The sequence below is a fragment of the Nicotiana sylvestris genome, chromosome 2, assembly GCF_000393655.2.
Source record: "Nicotiana sylvestris chromosome 2, ASM39365v2, whole genome shotgun sequence".
Taxonomy (NCBI): Eukaryota; Viridiplantae; Streptophyta; class Magnoliopsida; order Solanales; family Solanaceae; genus Nicotiana; species Nicotiana sylvestris.
Window position 1 is genome coordinate 118,701,678 of NC_091058.1, and position 22,820 is coordinate 118,724,497.

The following is a 22,820-nucleotide window of genomic DNA, read 5'->3' on the forward strand; positions in this document are numbered from 1 at the left end:
CGGGGTTTTATTTTCTTTTTTTAAAAATTCAATGCTAGCGTGGAGTAAATAAATTTTATAAATAAATTCCTTGGTAAAAGTCGCCTGTCCCATCTGGGATAAAGAATAATTAACCACGTGAGTTTTAAAACTGTGCTCAGTTTTGATTTCATTTTATAAAATTTGAGATTTGGCAAAAGAAAAACAAAAGTAGTACAATCTATGATGCTAAGTCACATCCTCTTGTAGTATATATTGATGTGATCCTAAAATGACAGTTTAGTGGCAGTGTAACAAAACAATGCCCACTCAAGAACACCTTCATTCATACATAAAATGGTTAACATATAAATCCAATCGCGTCCTTCAAAAACTACCACATTGTTTTCATGAAAGTTTTACCACAACATTTCTCTAATAACTGATATGAATTGATTCAATTAAGTAGACATGATCAAGACCTATAATTTACCATTCTGTAATTTCATCATGTTGGCAGAATATTTACTATAGAAATATGCTAATACTTATAACACTCAGCATAAACAACTCACTTATACATGAAATTATCTTGCAATATTCTCTCAAATTACTATCAAAATTTTTAGTTAAGGATGACAGGAAAGTTCACATTTTAGGTATTTACTTATTTCTGATAGTTATTTATCAGACTTGGAAACTCTGCTTATGTAATTGTGTAAAGCATAGTCCGCCCGCCTAATATTATGATAAATCATCAGAATACTCGAGAGATCTGAATGAATCAAAGGATTGATACATATCATTCCAACTAATTTAGGACCAAGACTTAGTCCATTAATAAATATATCAATGTTGGACAGGGTTCATCCATTAGCTGTGATGAGGCAAATGCAATGAACTTCCGCGCCATCTCCCACTATTTTGAATAAACAATCTGGAATTCATATAATATTTGCAGTGGCCTGACTGAAGAACCTTTACCATCTCCACCGCCATCGGCTGCTTGGTCATATCAACCATATTTTCATGGTATGATATACAAAAGCTTAACCATGACATATTTCTGAGTCTCCAAAATGAATGGACAGTTCAAGATTGTAAGATGAAGGGAGCAATCTGGCTCTACAAGATCATTACCCAATAGGAATTTCACTGGTCACTTGTTACATGATCTCCTATATCCCACCAACAGTTCCAAGGTACTGGAACGAAAAGTTAACAGCACCAAAATGAAAATCCACAAATAGCCGGTTGTCTTTTGCTTCGAGATAAAGATGAAGTAGAGGAACAATTGAGAATGAATTGCAACAATGAACCAAGATGCTAGAGAGGAATATCAATACTGCAAGAAAAAAATAATAGTGCATCAGATCTGAAGCCAGGGAGCCATGTCAAATATCAGGAAAAACATTTAGATGTTCTACAACAAAAGCATCTTCAAACTTTCAACTAATCTAACCAAAGAATACGACAACAATTAAAGCCCAACAACATCACTATGCATAGGAATCAATTTTTATTTCATATTACAACCAATTAGATCTCATCTCCAGCTATGCATACACTAGAAGATCTTCAATGTAAAAGCGACTGAGTTATGATGTTCATGTCCCCAAGCAGGGCTGATTTAATGATGCCTAGATTCTATTGTCGGCAGCACTACTTGAACCCCAGACAAAGACAAAACAAGATATCACAAATTTGTGTCACTCTGTATTAAAGAGGTGATCGATGTCATCCCCTTAGGTTTTAACACATGGAGCACCAGACAGTATACAAAATCTCTTCTTGAAATGATTGATGCTTTCTTATCACTGAACTAGAATAATACACCTGGAATAGTTTCACCATTACAACCCTACTGGAATTAGTAATTAATATAACTTTTCTTTTATCTTTTCATGTTTCTTGTTATTGGATATTGCAAATAAGTCCAATAGGTGAAGAAGAATCCCAAATATGCACTATCGAGTTGCCTAAGAAACGAAAATGAGATCTGTCTGTTTACCTACTACTCCATCGAGGGCCAAAACATAAAATGAAATATTAGGGATGGATCACCCACAAGAAGCAAGAGGTATGAAGTATTCTGCATCCACAAATTGAGCTGCCAGGAAAAAAAATAGACAGCATAGCCAATGGTAACTCTTTTCCCTTTTAAAAAAATCATTTACCAGCTTTTCTTTATGAAACTTTTCCAGAGAGCTTGATCATGGTAACCATTCTGTTAAGTAATACAAAATGCTGATAATGTTGTATAGGAAGTTATTTGTCAAAGCTCTTCCTTTTTTCTTGGAACACCGTCATGGTGCATTCTTGATATCTAGAATAAAGGGATAAGAAATAGTAGAGTTATTAACAGTTTAACACTGAGAAGCTTAAACAACACAATATGCAACCTTAAACCCACTCTCCATATTAAACACGAAGCCTTCTCTCCCTGTCTATCTTTTTTTTTTTTTTTTTTTTGGATGACAGTGGAGTTAGGTCAAGAAGCTAAATACAGCAGGAACTGAAGCCCTGAATTAGAAATGCGCTTCTGTCCAAAGGTTGAATTACGTTGAATGAAGCTTGTCCTTTCCATCTTTTGCTTAATGCGCAACTGTTTACGAACGCAAAGATGCACGGAAACTAAGAGAAGGCTATATAAAGAAGGCAAGTCCTATCAAGTTCCAACCTTCCTGTACAACAAGCAAGGAGTCATAAGAAGCATACTCTTCTACTGGTTTTCCTGTAAATATTTTCAGTCTAGCTATGCATATTTCTGTGTTTTCCTGCATCTTTATGTGTTGCCCATTATCCACCTTTATCCACAATTTTCAAACCACGTTTCATTATCTTGAAACTTATGATTAAATAAGTTATTACAACTTAAACAATTAGAGACAATATGAAGACTTTTGCAGCATATTTCTTCTGTCTTGCGCTGCTGCTTAAAACATTCAGCAGTACTTACACCCCAGCCACCAACCATCCATGGATGTGAGAGAGACAGGATCTTGCGAGACAAACTTATTTTTAACCTCACATGCAACTTATAAGTGCATCTAATTAACAATAGAAATAAAAACTAGAAGAGTGGTGTGGGGACGGGATACTGAAGGTATATAAGTTATAACATATTCCAAGCTTGATGGTAAGTCAAACAGACATGTACCTTCCGAAGAAAAAGATTAAAGCATTTAAGCTTGTTAGACGCAGAAGTGCATTCTTATAAAGCTGACCGCTTTGACACTTCATTTTCCACAACGAGATATTTTGTGTTCTACCTTTGTCTGCTATTGCTGGTACAGAACATTGCATCTTAATAAGCATTTTTGGAAGTTTACACTTCTGATAAAAAGAAAGCAAAATTGAGCAAAATAGAGGAACAAATCAGTATGACAACTATCCCACGGAGAAATAACAAAGATATGTATAGTATTATGCAAGAACAAACTAAATTGATTATATGACCATTGTTAGAGCCACTGAGAATGGATCGAAGCTATAAACACTAGTTGATTAAACTACAAGTTGATATTTCCGCTATATAACGAAGTAAATCTGCACAAACTTAGCTGATATTCAAGGATGCATAGCCTTAGAACACAATTTGAGAACCAACTTGAGTGAAGCTCATAATTCAGAAGTGCAATCACAACCATTTTCATTTTAGTCTTCTCTTAAAGAAAAAAAGCAGCACAAGCACAAAGCATATTGTATAAAACCAAATAGCATTAGCCACCAATGGAGTCATCATTTTGCCAAATTAGTTACCTTATTCTCTCTATTCAATCCAATCTGAGATGACACTATCCAACAAAGCAACCACTTCCTCATTTCCCTTATCCCCATTCTCAGCACACTTCAAAGCTTCATTCAGTTCTTGTGCCTCCTTAATCCTAGCCTCCCTCAACAAACTTCTATACACACACATTCTCACCTCATCCCCAACCTTCAAATTCCCAACTACCATCATCCTCAAAACCTTCAATCCTTCCACAACCATACCATTCTTGCAAAACCCATTTACAAAAAGAGCACACAATCCATAATCTACAACACAAGGAAAATCAGGCCTTGACACCCAATGGAAAATCTTTAAAGCTTTCTTGGCCTGTCTGTCTCTAAAATACAAAGAAACTAACTTTTTACAAATGGGTATTAAAAAAGATTGAGTCTTTGGGGTATACTTGAGGCGGTTGAGGAAGTACATGGGTTGTGTAAGGTCAGGTTCAAGAGAGAGCCTGTGAATGAAAATGGAAAGGGAGAGTGATTCTAAAGATGGGTTTGTGAGAAAAGCTGTGGTTATGAGATTTGCAGCTTCTTTGAGGTGGTGTGAAGAGCATAAACGTGGAATTAAAAGATTGATTTGTGTAAGCTCTTCTTGGTTCAGAGAAGTGGTTGTATTTGTGCTTGTTGTGGTGGGTTCTGTTTGGGAAGATGATGTGAAAGGCAAAGAATTAGGAGTGAAACGCGAGACAAGGGATTGTGAAGAAAGGAAACGCAGTTTTAGAAATGATCTCATGGCTGTAGGGCTTGAGGGAACTATACTGAATTACTGATACTGAGCAGAACAGCCATTAAATGGTGTAGCCTGCAGGTCTAAAATAGATGCCTCTAAACGTTATTAGCCCATTAATTTTGTTAAGAATGAGCACTTTTGGTCTTATTACCGCCAGGGGGTTAAAAAAAAGAAAAAAAGCTACAAATATTGTAGCTGGTGGGGAATAGAACCAGTGACGGTTTTGAAATCTCTTAATCACTAATCTATGATTTTATGGAACCTATCATATGCTAGCTCGCCTAAACAAAATAAATACTGTGTCAATTACATCTTTTGCTCTAAATTAGCACAACTACGATTTGACCTTGCAAAAGATAATTATACTCCATTTAATCTCACTCCATGTAATTAGACACCAAATTTAATAGTTTTGATCTTTTTTAAATAATTAAACACTCAAGTTCAATTGATAATTATCACATCAAAGTTTTGAATTTAAGTTCTTAAAACTTGAGAAAATTGTATGAAATAAATCCAAATTTTAAATTTGAGGCCTAAGATTTATGCAGTTTCTATTAATAATGATTAGATTAGCTTTTAAATCAGAAATAGCACAAGTTTGTCATTTTTAGTCATATTATTTAAATTATAGTTATTTTTATAACATATTAAAAGCTTAGTCAGATTTAATAATTTTCAGACAATTATTTATTGGCACCGCAGGCTAAAAAAATTTTTGTCAATATTTTTTTTTTCAAAGTTAAAATGTATGGCTAAGCTTTTAGAAGGAAAAAAAATACTTTTGAGTAGAAGGAGAAGCAGTTTTGGAGAAGCAGAAAAATAGTTTCTTCCCAAAAAGAACTTTTCTAAAAAGTAGTTTTGAGAAAATACACTTAGAAGCAATTTTTAAAAGCTTCATTAAACACTAATTGCTGCTCAAAAGTGCTTTTTAATTTAATTAACCAAATGCAAATCACTTCTCACCAAAATAAGCTTGGCCAAACAGGCTATTATTCTTAAGGTCTGAAGTTTTGAACGTTCAGACTTAGCTAGCGTTTGGCCATAGATTCCCAAATTTATTTTGAAAAATCTGATTTGGGTGAAGTTTGGTTTGAAGATGAAAATGTGTTTGGACATGAGTTTTCAAAACATATTTCACTTTTTCTTTTTTGAAAAAATATGAAACATGACTTATATCCACAAGTTCTAAAAACTATCACAAATACCCAGCATTACTTTCATAAAAAAAGACAGTACCTTCATCGATAACATTCATTATATTATTGCAAACCATAGTCCTGAACATAAATAAACTTGGTACAAAATTATTATTTTTATAATGAACTACATAATATAGTATCAAATGACCGAGAAGAGGAAATAATATTATTACAAAATAATAAATTGTGGGCTCTTTTATAAAATACAAAGTTTGGGTTTTAGGAATTTGTTAAAATATGGATAAAATTTATGAACTATATTTACCAAAAAAAAATCCAAATATATTTTGACAAAATATATGGCCAAATGTGTCCTTAAAGTTTGATTCGAAGGCGATTAAATTTTAAATACTTTGTAAATTCTGGTCATGTTTTAAACAAAAGGGGTATATGTGCATATCGCCCCATAAACGGGCAGACTGCAACCCTACTTCTACGCCGACCCGATCCGTTTTCCATATTATGCTCACTGTCGCTTAAACCCCTACCGCCAATAGCCTTTCATGCTTTGAAGCAAAACCATAATCAGAAAAAAAAAAACGGCACCAATTCGTTAAAGGTTTTAGCTGTTTGCGTTGAATTTTGCTAGCAACAGAGCACAATGTAAGAATTATTGCCTTTTGTATTGAGATTTTGAGTTTCTGTTTATCTGTAAATGCAAACATTTGAATTATCTCGTTCAGGTTGTAAGAACTATTGCTTTTTCTGTTGGTTTATCTAATTTGAATAATTCCCAGGATGGAGTTTAGTCTTTCTGGTTGATTTGGGATGCAAAGATTTGATTTTTCTATGTGGAGTTGTAAGAATTATGCAGTATTTTTGTTTAAGTTTGAATTTAAGGAGTACCAGAATTCAGTTTTTGAGTTTCTGGTTGATTTTTAAATGCAAATAGTTGAATTATCTTGTGCAGGTTTTAAAATTATTGCTTTTTTCTTTTTGTTTATTCAATTTGAATAAACTCAAAATGGAGTTTTGTGTTTTTGGTTAATTTGGGATGCAAAGATTTGATTTTCTCTTGGTGGGGTTGTAAGAGTTATTGATTATGTTGGTGTACGTTTGATTAAAGAATACCCTGATTCAGTTTTGAGTTTTTGGTTGATTTAACTTTTGGAGTTGGTTCTTTTGGATAGTGTTAAAATGTTTAATATGTATTTTTTTGTATTGAAGGTCCCGAATATGTGTGAAGAATTTGCCGAAGTATGTAGCTGAGGACCGCCTCAGAGAATTCTTCTCCCAGAAGGGGGAAGTCACTGACGCCAAGCTCATGCGTACTCAGTTAAGTTTCTTTCCATTTTATTCTTCCTACTTTTCTGTTTGATAGTAATATGAGCTGTAGAGAATCCTAAATTTGTTGGACCGAAACGGGTCAAAATGCCGGGAGACTCATGCAGAGAGCCGTGACAGCCAACCACAACTAGTAAAAAACTTGTTATTTATGTAAAGTAACATTAAGGTTTTTCAGTTGTTTTTGATGTTTTCTACAAGAACTGACTTTTGGACTGGTATATATAAGCTGCTATTTGCTTGTATGGGGATCTTTGGGATATATTTCTGCCTTTGAATTATTTCATGTTCAAATGATTTTCATTTTTCACGTTAAGCAGAGATGGGAAGAGCAGGCAATTTGGATTTGTCGGATTTCGAACGGAGCAAGAAGCTGAGGAAGCTCTCAAGTATTTTGACAAGTCCTTCATGGATAGTAGCCGTATTATTTGTGAGGTATGTTTTTTCTGCTTCAATTACTCTGATATTCTGCATACATACTTAGTGCAGTAAGAAAATGCATATCTCTATTCCATATTCTGTAAAGACTTGTAGGTACGTATAATTCCATTGTAAAAGATGGCACCTTCATAGTTTTTTTTTTCAAGTAATCTAGAGAAAATCTCCTCATGGAAGTTGTTGTAAGCTCCGGAAGATCTTGTTGGGTGTTATTTATATTGCATTTCTATTTTTCATTGTGAAATATTTGAATCTATATTTTCGTAGGTTGTCAATAATTTAGTTTTCTTACCTTCATTAGGTAGGGGTAAGGTCTGTGTACACATTACCCTCCCCAGACCCCACTTGTGGGATTTCATTGGGCTTCTTGTTGTTTGTCGTCAATAATTTATTTTTTCTATAAGAGAGTAGTCATTTTCGGAGGTATGGGTAAATGATAACATAAGATGCATTTGCATATAGCCAGGTTGCTAGGAAAATTGGGGATCCAAATATCCCTCGTCCATGGAGCAGGCACACTTTGAAAAAAGAAGAGAAGCCAACAAAAGAGGATGAGAATGCAAAAGTAAAAAGAAGTTCTAAGTCTGCAGGTTTAAAAGGGGACAAAGTGAACAGTAAACAGGAGAGTAAAGATGAGGATCCTCATCTTCAAGAGTTCCTTGAAGTTATGCAGCCTCGGAGTAAGTCAAAGTTGTGGGCAAATGATACACTAACAGCTCCATCTCTTGCCCGAAGTAAAAAGGATGCCAATAAGCAATCCCAGAGAAAAGAGAAGAGCCAGGAAAAATTGGATGCTGATGACTCGGAGGTAGATGAAGTTGGCAAAAAAGAAGAATCTCTTTCAGATAGTGAAGAATCTGAGAAACCTGACGGCTCCTGTAATGATGAAGTTATGACTGATATGGATTATTTCAAAAGTAAAGTGAGGAAAGATTGGTCCGACTCAGAAAGTAGTGAAGACGATGACATTGATAACGAAAGTGACGCTGAAGGGGGCAAGAGTAGTGAAGATGCAAATGCTAGTAATATCCTTGAACCTGATGATAGAGAGGAAATGTTGAATGATGAGTTCTCCAGATTTAACAATGGATCACTTGACCCTGCTGACCCTTCATCAAGTATTAAGGATGAAAAAGAAGAAGATCTGGAGAGTGGACGATTATTTCTTCGTAATCTTCCATACACTACTACGTAATGCATCTTCTTTCTTTTTCCCTTTCATTTTTTGTGTGATTTGAATCACTATATGTTGTTGAGTGTTTAAAGATTTTAATGTGCCTAATATGTGTTCTTGTTAAAATAATTGGTTCTGTGACTCAGGGAAGAGGAGCTGGAAGAGCATTTTAGAAAATTTGGCAGTGTCTCACAGGTTCATATTGTTGTTGACAAAGATACAAAGCGGTCCAAGGGAATTGCATATGTTCTCTATTCATTACCAGAATCTGCTGCTAGGTACCTGTCAATCAGCATCCAAATTCTAAGCTACTGCAATTTTTTAAATCTATTACTTTACCTGCAAGAAGCACACTGATATTCATGCTATAAATTCCGTGTCCTATGTATATTAGTGCATGTATTGACTTTGCATGTTCTGGTGATTCCTCACATTGTACATTTATTGTTCTCCAGGGCATTAACAGAGCTGGACAGTTCAATTTTTCAAGGCCGATTACTTCATGTTATGCCAGCAAAGCAGAAAGTTCCTTCAGAGAAAACAGAGTAAGTGGTGTTTCCTCCTCTTGTCTATGTTCATAACTTCATACCCCTGAAGATTGTGTGCATATACATGTATGTTAAAAGAAGCCCTCTCCTTTTTCCGCCTTTCTTTATTAGGATCTACCTTTCTTGCTATAATTTGTTTATTAATCTGTAGGACAGTTGCCAACACCAAGCAATCTTCAAAAACATTTAAGCAGCAGAGACAAGAGGAAAAGAAGGCATCTGAAGCTAGTGGAAATACACGTTCATGGAATACTCTCTTCATGCGCCCAGACACTGTATGTACACAATCAGATATTATAAATTGAATTCCATCTTTTCCGTGAATGTTGGTGATCTTCTGTTTGCTAGAAACAATAAGATTGACTTGTGGTTTTATTATGCACACACGTCTGCATACGAGTCGGGATGCTCATTGATTTTTCTGGATTGTTGTCAACTCGTAACAAAACCAAATTTTTGAAGATGTTACTTGGGTATCATGATAAGTATGCTTTTTTACAAAGCAAGTTATTTCTTTGGAACAGAGAAAGGACTACACATCCAGTTATAATGTGCAACCATTGCAAAAAAAGCGGAAGACATCAATAAATTGGGATCATTTAGGGGAAGGTTAAAAAGATCTTTTTTGTAGCTTTACTAATGTAAAGCAATGTATATGCTTAATACTTCATGGACAAGCCCTCTTGAGTTTGCTTTATGGATGCTGGACTACCTGTGCAAGACCAAGGCTAAGAGCAGCCTTTGTGTAACTGCAATAACAAGAGCTAGGTGGAGAAATATAATCTTAGCAGAGATTCTTCATGAATGTCTACTTACAGATAATAATGGCAGGGTTACCCATAAAGGAAAGTGAGGATAATGCCATAATGGTGGCTGGGAGGTCACCATCTATATCTCGTTAAACAAATGTTAGGCTGTTAACTGGAATCTAAATGAATTAATCAGAGTTTGCAAGTTGACCTGGTCTTCCCTGCAACATGAAAACAACCTATTATTTTGAAGCACCATGCCATCCTTTCGATAGATTTCTTACGAACACAATCTTATATTAAGGTGTTTTTTACTTGTTTAAAATGTCCTAAACTAAGGTATGACTGCAATAGCCAACACACAGTTGGAGATTCATAGCAGTTCAGCCTGAACAGAGATATTATCAATTTGTGTTAGCTCTTTTTTAACATCTTCTTCCTCTATCTCTTGCTTTCTACTTTTTATCTGTCTATCTGTTAGTGTTTTTGGGGCGGGGGGGGGGGGGGGCTTGGGGACAGCAACTTCTACAGATTGGATATGTTTGCTTTAATTGACTGAGTATATGTTGATTCCTATGATCAGATTGGGGTTATTTTTGTTCCTGTTGGAGTATATTATTTTTCCTGTAAGATGATTCGGTTTTGTTCTCTTTTGGTTAAGCATGCATCATACTGTGTCAGTGTTTGGATGTGCTGTTGAATGGATCATGATCTCCTTCTGTCTTTGGAATATTTAGGTTGTCGAGAATATTGCAAGAAAATTTGGAGTGAGTAAAAGTGATCTTCTTGATAGAGAAGCTGATGATCTTGCAGTACGTATAGCATTGGGAGAGACTCAAGTGATAGCTGAGACCAAAAAGGCTCTTGCAAAATCTGGAGTTAATATTGCGTCATTGGAAGAATATGCTGCTGGGAAAACTGATGGAGCGAAACGAAGCAATCATGTTATTCTAGTCAAGAATTTGCCTTATGGTTCGTCAGAAGGTGAACTTGCAAATATGTTTGGAAAGTTTGGGAGCCTGGACAAGATTATTCTTCCTCCCACCAAAACCTTAGCTCTGGTAGGTGCTTTTAGCTTTGTAGCCTTTTGTTTGAAATTCTCTAAAAACTTTTGTTTAAAATGAAAATTCTTGATCTTAATGCTCTCTATCTGTTTTTCTTACTTTTTGGCAATAGTCTAATTATTAAGAAAAACAATATGCTAAGACATTATTACCTACGGAAACTTCTGGTTTGATATTAATAGATCAACATTCTGCTTGTGTGAGTATCTGGGAAATAGTTGGTCATAACTAGATTGTTGCTGTTTCTGTTATTAATAACAATCAGGTTGTCTTCCTAGAACCGGCAGAAGCACGTGCAGCTTTCCGGGGTCTAGCATACAAACGTTACAAGTAAGTGTATACATTCATTTCTTGCCTTTAATACAAAGGTGATTTTCTTAGTTTAACAAGTAGCAGTATATGTGAACGGTATTTTCATGTCATGATTGACAACAAAGCAAGATTAGGATAGCTTAAGTATTTTGAGCGTTGCCATGTGGTGGCCATGTCTTGATTGTTTGAGCTCTTGCTTTCAAATAACCTTCAGTTTCTTTTGACTAAAGGTTGAACTATTTCTTTAAAAAATATAGTCCATGCTCTGCAATCGTCTTATGTAATAGTTGCAGTTGTGGGCTTACGATTTTTATGTTGTATAAGCAATCAAATTGAGTGGTAAAGTCAATAATGGGGTCTTGGGAAATTTCCACCAAAAGAACCCCTCTTGAGTTGCAGATTATTTTTTTTGGCTTCAAAAAATTGGCGAAGTTGGTAACTCATATGGGACACATGATCTTTTCAAGCTTGACGAAACTTGCCGTCTATTTCCTGCTTACCTTAGAAAATACCTTTCGATTTTTGATTTTGCAAGATTGAGATTTCTCCTAGCTAACCTTTTGTTGTTCTAGCATTATATCACCTTTGCTGCATTTAGTTTTTTACATATGTTGATTGAATCTTGATAGTCTGGAATTATGAAGTAACAATTGTCCCTTTGTCCTAATGCAGGGACACTCCCCTTTATTTGGAGTGGGCTCCTGGAAATATTCTTGATCAAACAAGTGATTCAAAAAATACTCTTATCGTCGGTGAAGATGACGCAAAGAGAGTGCTGCTAGAGCAACAAGTGGAAGGAATAACAGATCCAGATGTTGATCCTGATAGAGTTGAGGTATATGAACTGTAAAACCAATGTTTCCCATGTTTATTTATAGAAAGTACTTTGTCGATAAGTCCAACGCTTGTAAGAGTTTACTTGCTAGTGGTTTATTCTATTTGTATAGCAAATAAAGCTTTGTGGATCCTAGCACTTCTATTTGATGAATGATCTGTTGTTATGCACTTTCTTGTCGCCCGGGCATCCGTTGCACCATATGCCATGACATTTTACTTGATGAATGCCATTTTACAACAATGATTTAATAGGAATTTAATCTCATCTCTCCCTGGTAACTACGAGCCCCCTCCCCCCCCCACCCCCCAGGGGAGAAAAAAACTGGTATCAGACAGCTACACACAACTTCAAGAGAGCAGCATCTGTGTAACATTTTAAAGGAGTTTGTACCGTCAACATCATTCTTAATTTCGTTCAATTTTGTCTGTTTACACACATGGAATAGATCTAGCAGAGAAGTAGGGGACAATGGAAGAAAAAGATCTATATAAGCAATACCAATTAGTTGGATTAAGTCTTAGTCATGTTAGTATGTTTACTTTATGTCCAATGATTTTAGGAATTTTTAGTTTCGTAGGAATTTAAAAAAAAAAGAAGAAATTTTAAATAACTTATAGAGAGACTATGTCTTTATAAGGTTGCACTAAGACAGGCTTAAATAGAGCAACATGAATAGTGAGGCTTCATATAGTTGAACCCAGCTTGCTTGGGACCGAGTGCAGTTGTTTTTGTCATACAAAAAAATATGTAATATATTACACTTTCTTAAACTTAGTCTTTACATATTCATCTAATTTTTGTTTTTATTGGTAATGAACTATGGCCTGCCACATGAATCGAAGTGGTTTTGATGGATTATGGCATATAGTCTGCAAATCAAGGATTGGAAGGAGATAGGTTCGCTGTAAATCATCAGAAATAAATAATTCATAGATATGGGCTTTACTCTAGGTATCAGCAGACTGTTTAATTCTCATGGATGCTGATTCAACTGCTCTGCTATTACCAAAGATTCATGCTATTCCGAATAACTGCAAAAAAGTACAGTTACAGGAAACAAGTAACAGGGAAGAGCATTGCAGTTTTAGAAATCCCTTGTTGCCTCTTTGTTTGTTCTTCTAGCTGCCTTGACTTTCCAGGTTTCTTTTCATGTTTCAGTAACCAAATAACGTTTTTGCTTTCCACCTTTCCAGTCACGATCACTGTATGTCAAGAACCTAAATTTCAAGACGTCTGATGAGAGTTTAAAAGAGCATTTCACTCAACACATAAAGGATGGACGAATATTAAGTGCGAGAGTAAGTTCTTTTGGCTCTTTTTTATGCTGAGACTTTTACTATCTTAGAAGAATATTTCCTTCTCTCACTGCCTGAGAAAATGACTCATCTTCCTCCGGCACCTGTTAATATTATTCTGTGAAGGTGAAGAAGCATGTAAAGAATGGAAAGAATGTCTCAATGGGTTTTGGATTCATTGAGTTTGATTCTGTTGATACAGCAATCAATGTTTGCAAGGATTTGCAGGTAATCTTTCTGAATTTTTTTAACAATCCATACATTTGGGGCACTTACAACCAATTTTTCAACTTCCCCATCTCTTGTCATTCAGGGCACTGTTTTGGATGGTCATGCACTTATATTGCAACTTTGTCACACTAAGAAGGATGGTCAACTTCCAAAGAAAACTGAGAATGACAAGAGCTCGACTAAGTTGCTTGTTAGGAATGTTGCTTTTGAGGCAACTGAAAAGGATCTCAGGCAACTATTCAGTCCATTTGGGCAGGTAATTCCTCTAAATGTTGGTATCTTATGGTGATACTATGTAGTAAAAAGGTGATACTAGGTCTTTTGGTGTTAAAATCGCCAAAGCTAGATGTTGATTGAGGAAAAATATGGCTGTGAGACACGAGGATGTATTATATCCGAAGCGTTTTTATTTCGAGTCCGCGTGAGAGAAGCTTCATGTCTTGAACTCATAGAATTTCCCTGATGCTGATCTTTTGGTCTGAGTCCTCAAAAGTGAGTTTTACTGAATTAATTATATTAATTTTTTTCTTCTAAGATTATCGAGATCAAGGGTTTGTAGTATCTCTTTTTCAATTTGGTCTGAATCCTTAAAACTGACGTTTACCGATTAATTATATTAATTTGTTTCTTATAAGATAATCAAGATCAAGGGTTTGTAGTGTCTCTGTTGCAATGTGCTTTTACTTATGTAACAGTGTCTTGCTCTCACAATTTTCAATTTGGCTGGTTTAGACCACGATATAAAGCAGGTTAAACGAAATAAAAGTGTAGGATTTATGTATTTAATACCTAGAAATTGTTAATTTTTAATGAAAGATCTATTCTGGTTATTTAATTAGCATTCTTATCGTCTGATATTCAAGTTAGAATTTAGTCAATTGTATAATTAGGAACTAATAATCAATGAAAAATCAATTGTGACTATCAAATAAAAGCTACTTAACCGTTTTGATATTCAAGTGGAGAAGGATAGAAGGATGGGCACATTATCCTTGGCTCTTAATCATTCTAAAATCCGTTGAGTACTACATATTCTTTTTGCTGTGATGTATATAACTTTGATTGGAACAACAAAAACAGATCAAACTATAGGGTCCCATACTTCAACTTGCCTGGTAGCCTGTTTTATGCAGGTTTAAATGAGCATCCGGATTCCCTCTGCTTTGTAATCTTTTTGGTCAAGCGTCGTGGGTAACAGAATTAGTTATGGAAATCATGAGTCTGAAAAATGTTAATTTAGACAGAATGATGCATGGTAGGTGATCTAGCTACTAGGGGCTAGGGCAAGGAAAAACCATTCCAAGCGATGCTTTGATTCCGTGAAAGTCTGACATGTATGCTATTTTTGTTTTGCATTCATCATCATTATTTCGTAGCTGCTTAACAATGTTTTTTTTCTTCCTTTTGACATCAAATTAAATTCATCCTACAGATAAAGAGCTTAAGGCTGCCGATGAGATTTGGGAACCATAGAGGTTTTGCATTTGTAGAGTTTGTTACGAAACAAGAGGCAAAGAATGCCATTGAAGCTCTATCCAATACTCACTTGTATGGGCGCCATCTGGTATGTCATCTTACAATTCTCAGACATTGTGTATATCTACCTAAATATCACCGAATAATATGTTGTGTATGTGTATGTTCCATCTCAGGTTCTGGAGAGAGCCAAGGAAGGTGAGAGCTTAGAGGAATTACGAGCTCGCACAGCAGCTCAATTTAGTACTGAGCAAAATGGGTTTCAAACTGCTAAATTATCCAAGAAGAGAAAGCACATGGCTGTATTGGACGAAGGGAGTCTTAAATTTGAGCGAATTGCTGATTAATACTTCACAACTCTATATGTAACACAAGGATGGGTTTTTTTCTTTCCCTTTTATCCCGAATCAGTTGTCTTGTATAGGTTAAAGCTACAAATTTTGGCAGTCCTAATGGCAAATGGTACTAAGACCAGAGGTTGTTCAATCGTGTTCACTGAGTAAAAGAGTCAATCTCGTTAGAATGTGGGTGGCACTTGAGAGTTATCTTGGTTTACAAAATTAACCATTTGTTGTTTGGGACAAGATCCACTCAGAACTTGAGTTTTCCAGCTTTGTTCATTAATGTAATGTTTTGATATCGTTCTCAGTTTGTATTTTAGCTCATGAAAAATTTCCACAGGCTCTGCTGCAAAGTTAATCTGTAATTCTTATGCTTGTCAGTTTGTGATGAAATGATCAAAGTAGGTAAACAAAGTTGGATCCTTTTGACTTTTCGTCTGAATAACAGGGGGTTAATAAAAGATTGTGTTTACTATACACCATATAAACATACAGGCCCGACTGATGTCAAAAACTAAATGCACAAAACGAAAGAATAGATGAATAATATTACTCCTACAGTCCTACTAAATAGACTCACTTGCGGTTTCATACTCATGTTCTTCTAACATTTTTTTTCTCGTATAGTTACTCCTCTAATGTAATTCTGCTAAACCATTCTCTTTCTCTCCTAAGTTTCTCCAAATATAGGAGAGCAGAAATTGGGTATTTGTTCAATAAAGCTTCAAGACACAAGATAGAGGTAAAGAAGATTTTTCACCAGCGGCAACCATACAGGGTGGAAACTTGCCAACCACAACCCTCTGAAACTCTCGAGTGTAGTGATCATAAGAATAAATAGGGGTGAAATCAGAATCATCATTAGCTTTAGGATTAGTCAGCAGTATCTCACCTGTTGGAAGGTTACCAACACTGCACCAGCTCTCTCTATTACAACTCACTATTTCTTCAGGTAAGGTTATGGAATGTTGAAACCAGCAACGCCGGCTATTCCATTCCCAGAAATTCAATGTAACTGCATCCGCCCTAGCATTCTCCAGGCATCCCACCGCCAAACATCCGTTGAAGTTCACAATTCTGGCTGTTGATAAATCTGTAAGTTGATCAAAACCTGTAAGATGTTTAGGGAGGGGGATATCATATAAATGATGTGCGGTAAGGTTAAATGCCAGTATTTTCCGGGTATTGTCCTTGCATTCAACCAACCAATACAGAAATTGGTTAATGCAAACACTTGGTGTGGACAACACATCTATCCCTGGTAGAAAACCAACAGGGCACATTTTTATCCAAGTACCGACAGTGATGTCCTCCTCGTCGTTCACTCCTCCTAGGGTAAGAATCTCTCGGTAAATAAGAACATCATGATCGCGAAGGCAACCAAGGCTAAGCAGCTTGTAGGAGCCAGTCAAGGGATCAAATCCTAAATAGAATTGACTTTTATGTGTCCAGCGGTAAAACCTAGGGAGCGGGAGCTTCCTTGTTTCAAAAGTGTAGTAATTGCAGAGAGTAAGATCACCAGCTGGGGCTGGAGTGTAGAAACATAAGAGGCCATTGATAACTTGTGTGAATCCAATTTCTGCAGAATCATACTCACCACCACCCAACTGTTGCTTGATAAAAGGAGGGGGAGGAGGAGGGATAGTAAGACCGAGCCTCGATTGGAACAAGGAACTCCAAGTTGAACAACCGAAATTGGAGATGACGATGCTTAAGTTGTGAACGATATGCAGTTTATTAATTCCAGAGATGATTGAGCACCAGGTCTTTGAGACACACATGTATCTGCAGAGACACTTCAATGGCAGCCGCAACAGACCCTCCATTACCATAGCTTCAGGTAACTCCATTTCACCAGCAGACTATTGCTTTCACTAGGGTTTTTTCTGCAGAATGTACAATGCCAATTTTCGCGTACTTCTCTATTTTTTTTATTTTGGCTTTTTGATTGTATTAAAGTTTCAATTCTTCTCCTATTTCTTTAGCTTTTAAGTCACTTGGTTCATAAATTCTAGTTAAAATATTTGAGTTCTACTCTAAATAAAAAATTTCTCACCTATAAAGTAAAAATATAAAAATACAAAATTCAAATTCTAAACAAATAATAGAACGATTGTACAATAGAAAGACAGAAAAAAATTCAATTTAATTTATTCAATGACTTTCATCTCTTTATTTGAGAGAATAGATAGCTTAGTAGGAACTATTATTAAATAATTTTTGAAAGAAAGTTTTTCATAGTATTTATTATAAATAAAAAAGTATTGCCTCAAAAAATGGGTGTCTAATGGCTTCTCCCTTCACCTAGTACTATTTATTCACAATCTAATAAATATCAACGTATCTATCAATGTCCTCCACACCTCTCCAACAAGAAAATGCCTGACAACATCTATAATGATTTGTATTAGTATGAAATTATAACAGCCCAATCTCACTTTTTAAGCATTTCTCTTTCGTTGCTTGATTTTAGGCTTTAAATAAGTTTATATCATGTATTATGATTTGTGATTATAAGTGCGTTTAGGTTGTGAAAGGCTTGGAACTATAATAAGCTATTTTAAAGATACAGAAATTAAAAATAACAACTATGCCCCTTGATTTGCATAATATCACTTTGATTAATATTACGAAACTTCAAATAGGTTCATATGGTGTTATAAGACTTGCTCGGTTTAGAACCTGGGAGGTTCAGGACATTTTCGGCACTATTGCATGAAAGTTGGAGTTTTAAGGTTCTTTAAGGGAACTTAAGATTTTGTTTTGAGTTTGTGGCACTTCGCTATGTGCTTTGAGCCCTTTGATAAGTCCATATACGAATTTGGATAGTCGAGATAGTTTGGAGGATCTCATGAGGCTCGGGTGAAATTCGAAGAAAAAAGATCAGCAAAACCGGCTGAGTTGCTCATGCTAGGTCACCTATTAGCCCAATTTTGCCTTAAATAGCCCTATTTCGTAGATTCATTGTTCATCTGAGTTTCAAAGTTGGAAACGATAACTTTTTTGTTTATCACGAAAGGGGCAACAAATGGTTCATTTAAATCGGGTCAATGACACATTCGTTTAAAAGTGACTCTCACTAGACTTTTGGACATAAAAATTATAATTTTAGAAAAAAAACCTAATATTTAAAGTTAAGTTGAAAAATGATATTTGAAATTTGAAATTATGTTTGTACATGAATTTACTTGAATTTTTTTTATAATTTTGTGAGTGGAGAAAAATGTTTTTCGGAAAAACTTGAATTTTTTTGGTTTATGAAATACTTATTTTCGAAAAATCTTTAATAACTTACAAATTTTCATGAACAGATAAATTTTGAAAAAAAAAAATCCAGAAAAAAAACTATAGACAAACGGTGTCTCAATGTGGGAACATGTACAATTTGTTAATTTGACGTCAAAATTCTTGGTTCATTAAAGTCTATCAAAGACTATCAGAAAAATGGAAGGAAATAAAGAAAAATAACAAAGGTGTTGAGTGCTTGTTTGAGTGCCTTTGGAAACAACTTGGTTTGCATACACATTAATCTCCCTAAACACTACTTATAAAAATATATATGAGTATGTTGTTGTTGCCCCACAAAAAGGTGTTGAAACTTCGAAATTGAATGGTCTTTTTTTTCTTTATCGACTAGTGGTTTCTTCTCGCAATTATAAAAAAAAAAAAAAAAAAGAACAAAGTGAGCTGGTAATAATGCGATTGCAATAGTTTATTTATTTACTAGTAAATTACCCGCGCTTCACGCGATGGTAATAGAATTTTGTTGAATTTATGATGCAATCTTCTCCTAACACATAAATATAAAAAATGGTACTCCTTCCGATTCATGTAATTGTTTTTTTTGTTTTGTTTTTTTAACACATTTTAAGAAATTTAACTTTTAGCATTAATTAACAATAAAATTTACTATATTAACCTTAATTTATTCATTGAAAATATAACAAATACTTCTAGGTTCTTTATTCCGATGGTAACTTTAGAAAAAATAAGTTAATTTCTTCTTGATATCTGAAAAAATCAAATATTTTGGACCACAAAAAAAAAAGTCAAAAAATCATTAAAATGGACCGGAGGGAGCAATACTTATGTTTTGGGGAAACTAAAGATAACACTATAGTTGTAGCGTAGAATACTTCATAATATCTTACCAAATCTATTCAACCGTAATTGAAAACAAACTATTCTTATTTTGAAGCACCAGCGACACTCAATACTACCAATTTTCTCCCATCACAAGAGCTTAATTTTCCAATGATTATACAACCAATTTTCACCTATTTCAAGAGCTTAATCTCGTAACAATTTCTTTAGCTTCGGTTATAATAGTTTTTACGCTATTTGCAGTTTTCCAAGTCAAATCAATAAGTGATATATTAAAGTGCTTATCTAAACCTCTGAATTGTTCTAATACAATCTAGTTCGAAAAGTAAATTCTGACCTTAAAAAAAGCTATAGCTACATGTCAGCAAAATCAAAATTCAAACCACACTTTAACTTTGATCCAACCTGCAAGTCTAAGATCTGTTTAAGTAAAAACAACCATGTATAAAACAATATGGTCAATCAGTTGAAACCAGTTCTACAAAACTCAAAAAAAGGAAAAATCTGCGATGACTCTTCATTTATCTAAAAGTATTCATTCCTTTTGGGTAGTCTTGGCAACAACTAAAACAACTCGAAAGCAAATATAGTAGATTCGAAAAAAATATGCTAGAAATAGTAAAAATAGACGGAATACTTCAATTGATGAAGCAAAACACATATGATACGGAGATATATTACGTATGAAATAAAATCAAAAAATATACCACACGTGTAATGCCTCTCAAAGGCTGACTTATTTTTTATTCATAAAATTGAAACTTACCATAAGCCTACCTTCCCAAGTTCTACATAGGATCTTATAGTAAAATATGTTAAATTATCTCAACACACATCACTTCAAAGTAAAAGTCATCGAACATTTGAACCATATTGTTGGAGCTCTAGCTAAAAATTTCTTCAGGATCATGCTCATGACCCATCGCCATATGATACCTCCAAAACCACGCTAAAGAAAACACCTTACGAAGATTCAGATAAATGTAAAAGATAATATTTCCTAGTTATATTAAAGTTGATGCACAAACACTCTTGAAATGTCATAATAACCTTAAGCATAGAGAAATCACTAACCTTGTCATCCATATTAGCAAGTAGTAACTTTCAGCTTCAAATCCTTTGTCTTTTTCTTCATTTTACATAATCTACAAACCAAAACAATAACAACTATAAAGAAGCTCCAAATAGGACTAATCCCTAAAACATAAGACTTCAAGAAACCTTCCACCATACTATTCCCTTCTTCTGCTCACATTCTTTCCTCATTTCTACTTCAATAACTTCATCTTTCTTCTCACCTTCAACAATTTCACACCAACACTCTTCCAAAACTTTCTCCTTTACACTTTCCATTTCTTCAATTTCTCCAAAACCCACATGTAATTTTAATTTTTCCATCTTAAACCAAATTGTTGCCTTCTTTCCCGTTGGTAGTTATCACATCAAACAACTTCTCGACTTCACGATCAAGAATTCCGAATACTAAGATACATGAAACGCCAATAAAACTAAAAGAGATAAGCAAATCACAAAATTAGGGGGGAAAAAGGAGATTTACCTTTGGCGTTTAGCATGGCTAAAGTTCCAGCTATGGTACATTACTTACTAACCTTCATAAAATCAAACAACTTCAGTTTAATTAGATCTAGCTCGTTGAACTCAAAAAATTAAACAAAATAAATATGTTCTATGTCACAACCAATCAGATCCATCCATAAATACTACATGTTTATCAAAGGACTGTTACTTGGTCAAGAAAAAAAAGCAAAACACAACCATATGAGTCTATCAATTGCATATACTGACTTTAATACTCCATGTGATGTCAAATGTTACAGAAATATCAGATTCAGACCAAGTTGACACACCGATAATCAGTGAATAAATCTAAGAAATAATTGGCATACACAATTTTGAAATAGATGGAGTCTTGAAGGTTTAAACAGCGAACCAGATAGGATACCATCAGATGCATGCCAAGTAGAAGGTTCTTTATACCACAACAACAAATATTACAGTGGAAGTTAGAAAAATTTCACTAAATAAGAGTGTGATAGTTGGATGTTTACCTCAAAAATAGACTATCTTCAATATGTGGATGGACTTCATAAATATGGGGTGCAACAATGTGGGTGTTAAAACCAAAAGATCTGAAGATCAGATATATTTTGTTAGCGAGATGGACATCAAGTTTATTTTTTTTAAAATATTGTGTCGTAAAAGAATAGTTACTTTTGGGAGACATTGGTTTGATAAGCCTTGTCGATTTTCCAGCCCAATTCCATCAAAACTTCAAAATCAATTTCAATTGCATAAGGTAAATTAAAACCTTGTTAAAGTTTTCCCTGCCTAATTCCATCAAAATATAAAACCAATCTCTTAATTGAATAATAAAATCTTGTTAAAGTTTGACTTTTCTGCAATATTTGACATAACCTCTTTTGGCCGAGTAATATAGGCAACATTTGTTATCTGTACATAATTTTTTTTTTGTTTCGCCTACTTCATGTGCTTCTTTTCGTTTTTACTTTTCCAGGGCCCTACCGCACCATTAAAAATATAATAATAAAAAAAAGGAAAAACAAAAAGTTAGATAATGATCAGAAGGTGAAAATTCGGCCATCTTTATGTATGAGCATGTAATGGACTTGTAAAATTGAAACACCAAATTACAAGAACAACACGGAATCGAGTAACAATGGTTTTATTGATCGAATTCGAGCTTAACTACATTGAACAATTACAACTTGAAAGATAAATACAAATTGTAACTCCAGGATTAAGCCCAAACCTGAAATTGGAATGAATGGGAAGTTAGAAGAAGAAGAAAGAGATTGAAGAAGGAAGAATAGAAAATATTGAGAGAGAGGGAATTACCGGTCCAAAACTGATCTCCCTGGCCCAACTGAATTGGTTATAACAGCCCAACTTCCACTATTCTAATTATTTCCACCGTTGGATTGATTTGATCTGGGCCGTTGAAGTGAGCTTCCTTCCGCCATTGGATTTTATTCCATGATCCTTCTGATTTTGCCACGTGTCTTTATTTATTTCCTAACTAATATACGTTTATCTCCACTTATCCCCTTCAGACATAACATTTCCCAAACCCTAACAATACCACCTCGTTCAAATCGACCTTGTCCTCAAGGTCGAAACTGAGCAGCAAACGCCGGAAACTGACCTTTTATGTAACCCCAATCCTCCCACGTAGCTTCTTCTTCGCTTAAATTGGTCCATTGCACCAAAACCTTCACTGTTGCAGCATTATTGAACTTGACCATTCTCCTCTTCAA

At 34.8% G+C, this 22,820-nt stretch overlaps 3 protein-coding genes and 1 long non-coding RNA gene across 10 annotated transcripts; 1 reads left to right on the top strand and 3 right to left on the bottom strand.

The window, feature by feature from the left end:
* Positions 1 to 734: 734 nt before the first annotated feature.
* On the bottom strand, positions 735 to 4,586 carry LOC104222965 (uncharacterized). 6 transcript variants are annotated; one of them, XR_011405475.1, is made up of 4 exons: positions 3,721 to 4,579; positions 3,119 to 3,239; positions 2,136 to 2,284; positions 735 to 1,303 (listed from the first exon to the last, which is right to left on the bottom strand). XR_011405475.1 is itself a non-coding variant. In XM_009774307.2 (3 exons), exons 1-3 carry the CDS (start codon positions 3,796 to 3,798, stop codon positions 1,285 to 1,287), a joined length of 273 nt encoding a protein of 90 aa, XP_009772609.1. In that variant the 5' UTR covers positions 3,799 to 4,578; the 3' UTR covers positions 735 to 1,284. The 6 variants fall into 6 exon arrangements, 1 of the variants encoding a protein (XP_009772609.1); XR_710023.2 differs by having other exon boundaries at positions 3,119 to 3,245; XR_011405473.1 differs by having other exon boundaries at positions 3,119 to 3,294.
* A 1,457-nt stretch (positions 4,587 to 6,043) lies between these two features.
* On the top strand, positions 6,044 to 15,759 carry LOC104222962 (multiple RNA-binding domain-containing protein 1). The gene is made up of 15 exons (XM_009774302.2): positions 6,044 to 6,273; positions 6,838 to 6,945; positions 7,275 to 7,389; positions 7,859 to 8,583; positions 8,713 to 8,844; positions 9,022 to 9,111; positions 9,266 to 9,389; positions 10,601 to 10,924; positions 11,193 to 11,257; positions 11,912 to 12,074; positions 13,271 to 13,375; positions 13,499 to 13,600; positions 13,686 to 13,859; positions 15,036 to 15,167; positions 15,256 to 15,759. Coding segments are annotated over exons 1-15 (2,532 nt in total). The 5' UTR covers positions 6,044 to 6,271; the 3' UTR covers positions 15,427 to 15,759.
* LOC104222964 (putative F-box protein At4g38870) lies at positions 9,408 to 17,459 on the bottom strand. The gene is made up of 2 exons (XM_009774304.2): positions 16,313 to 17,459; positions 9,408 to 10,084 (listed from the first exon to the last, which is right to left on the bottom strand). The coding sequence occupies exons 1-2, from the start codon at positions 17,268 to 17,270 to the stop codon at positions 10,056 to 10,058; spliced, it is 987 nt and encodes a 328-aa protein (XP_009772606.1). The 5' UTR covers positions 17,271 to 17,459; the 3' UTR covers positions 9,408 to 10,055.
* Positions 17,460 to 20,242: 2,783 nt separating this feature from the next.
* On the bottom strand, positions 20,243 to 21,750 carry LOC104222961 (uncharacterized). 2 transcript variants are annotated; one of them, XR_710022.2, is made up of 4 exons: positions 21,594 to 21,750; positions 21,083 to 21,134; positions 20,599 to 20,669; positions 20,243 to 20,473 (listed from the first exon to the last, which is right to left on the bottom strand). It is a non-coding gene; the product is annotated as an uncharacterized lncRNA (long non-coding RNA). The 2 variants fall into 2 exon arrangements; XR_011405097.1 differs by lacking the exon at positions 21,594 to 21,750 and having other exon boundaries at positions 20,599 to 21,443.
* Between the last annotated feature and the right edge of the window lie 1,070 nt (positions 21,751 to 22,820).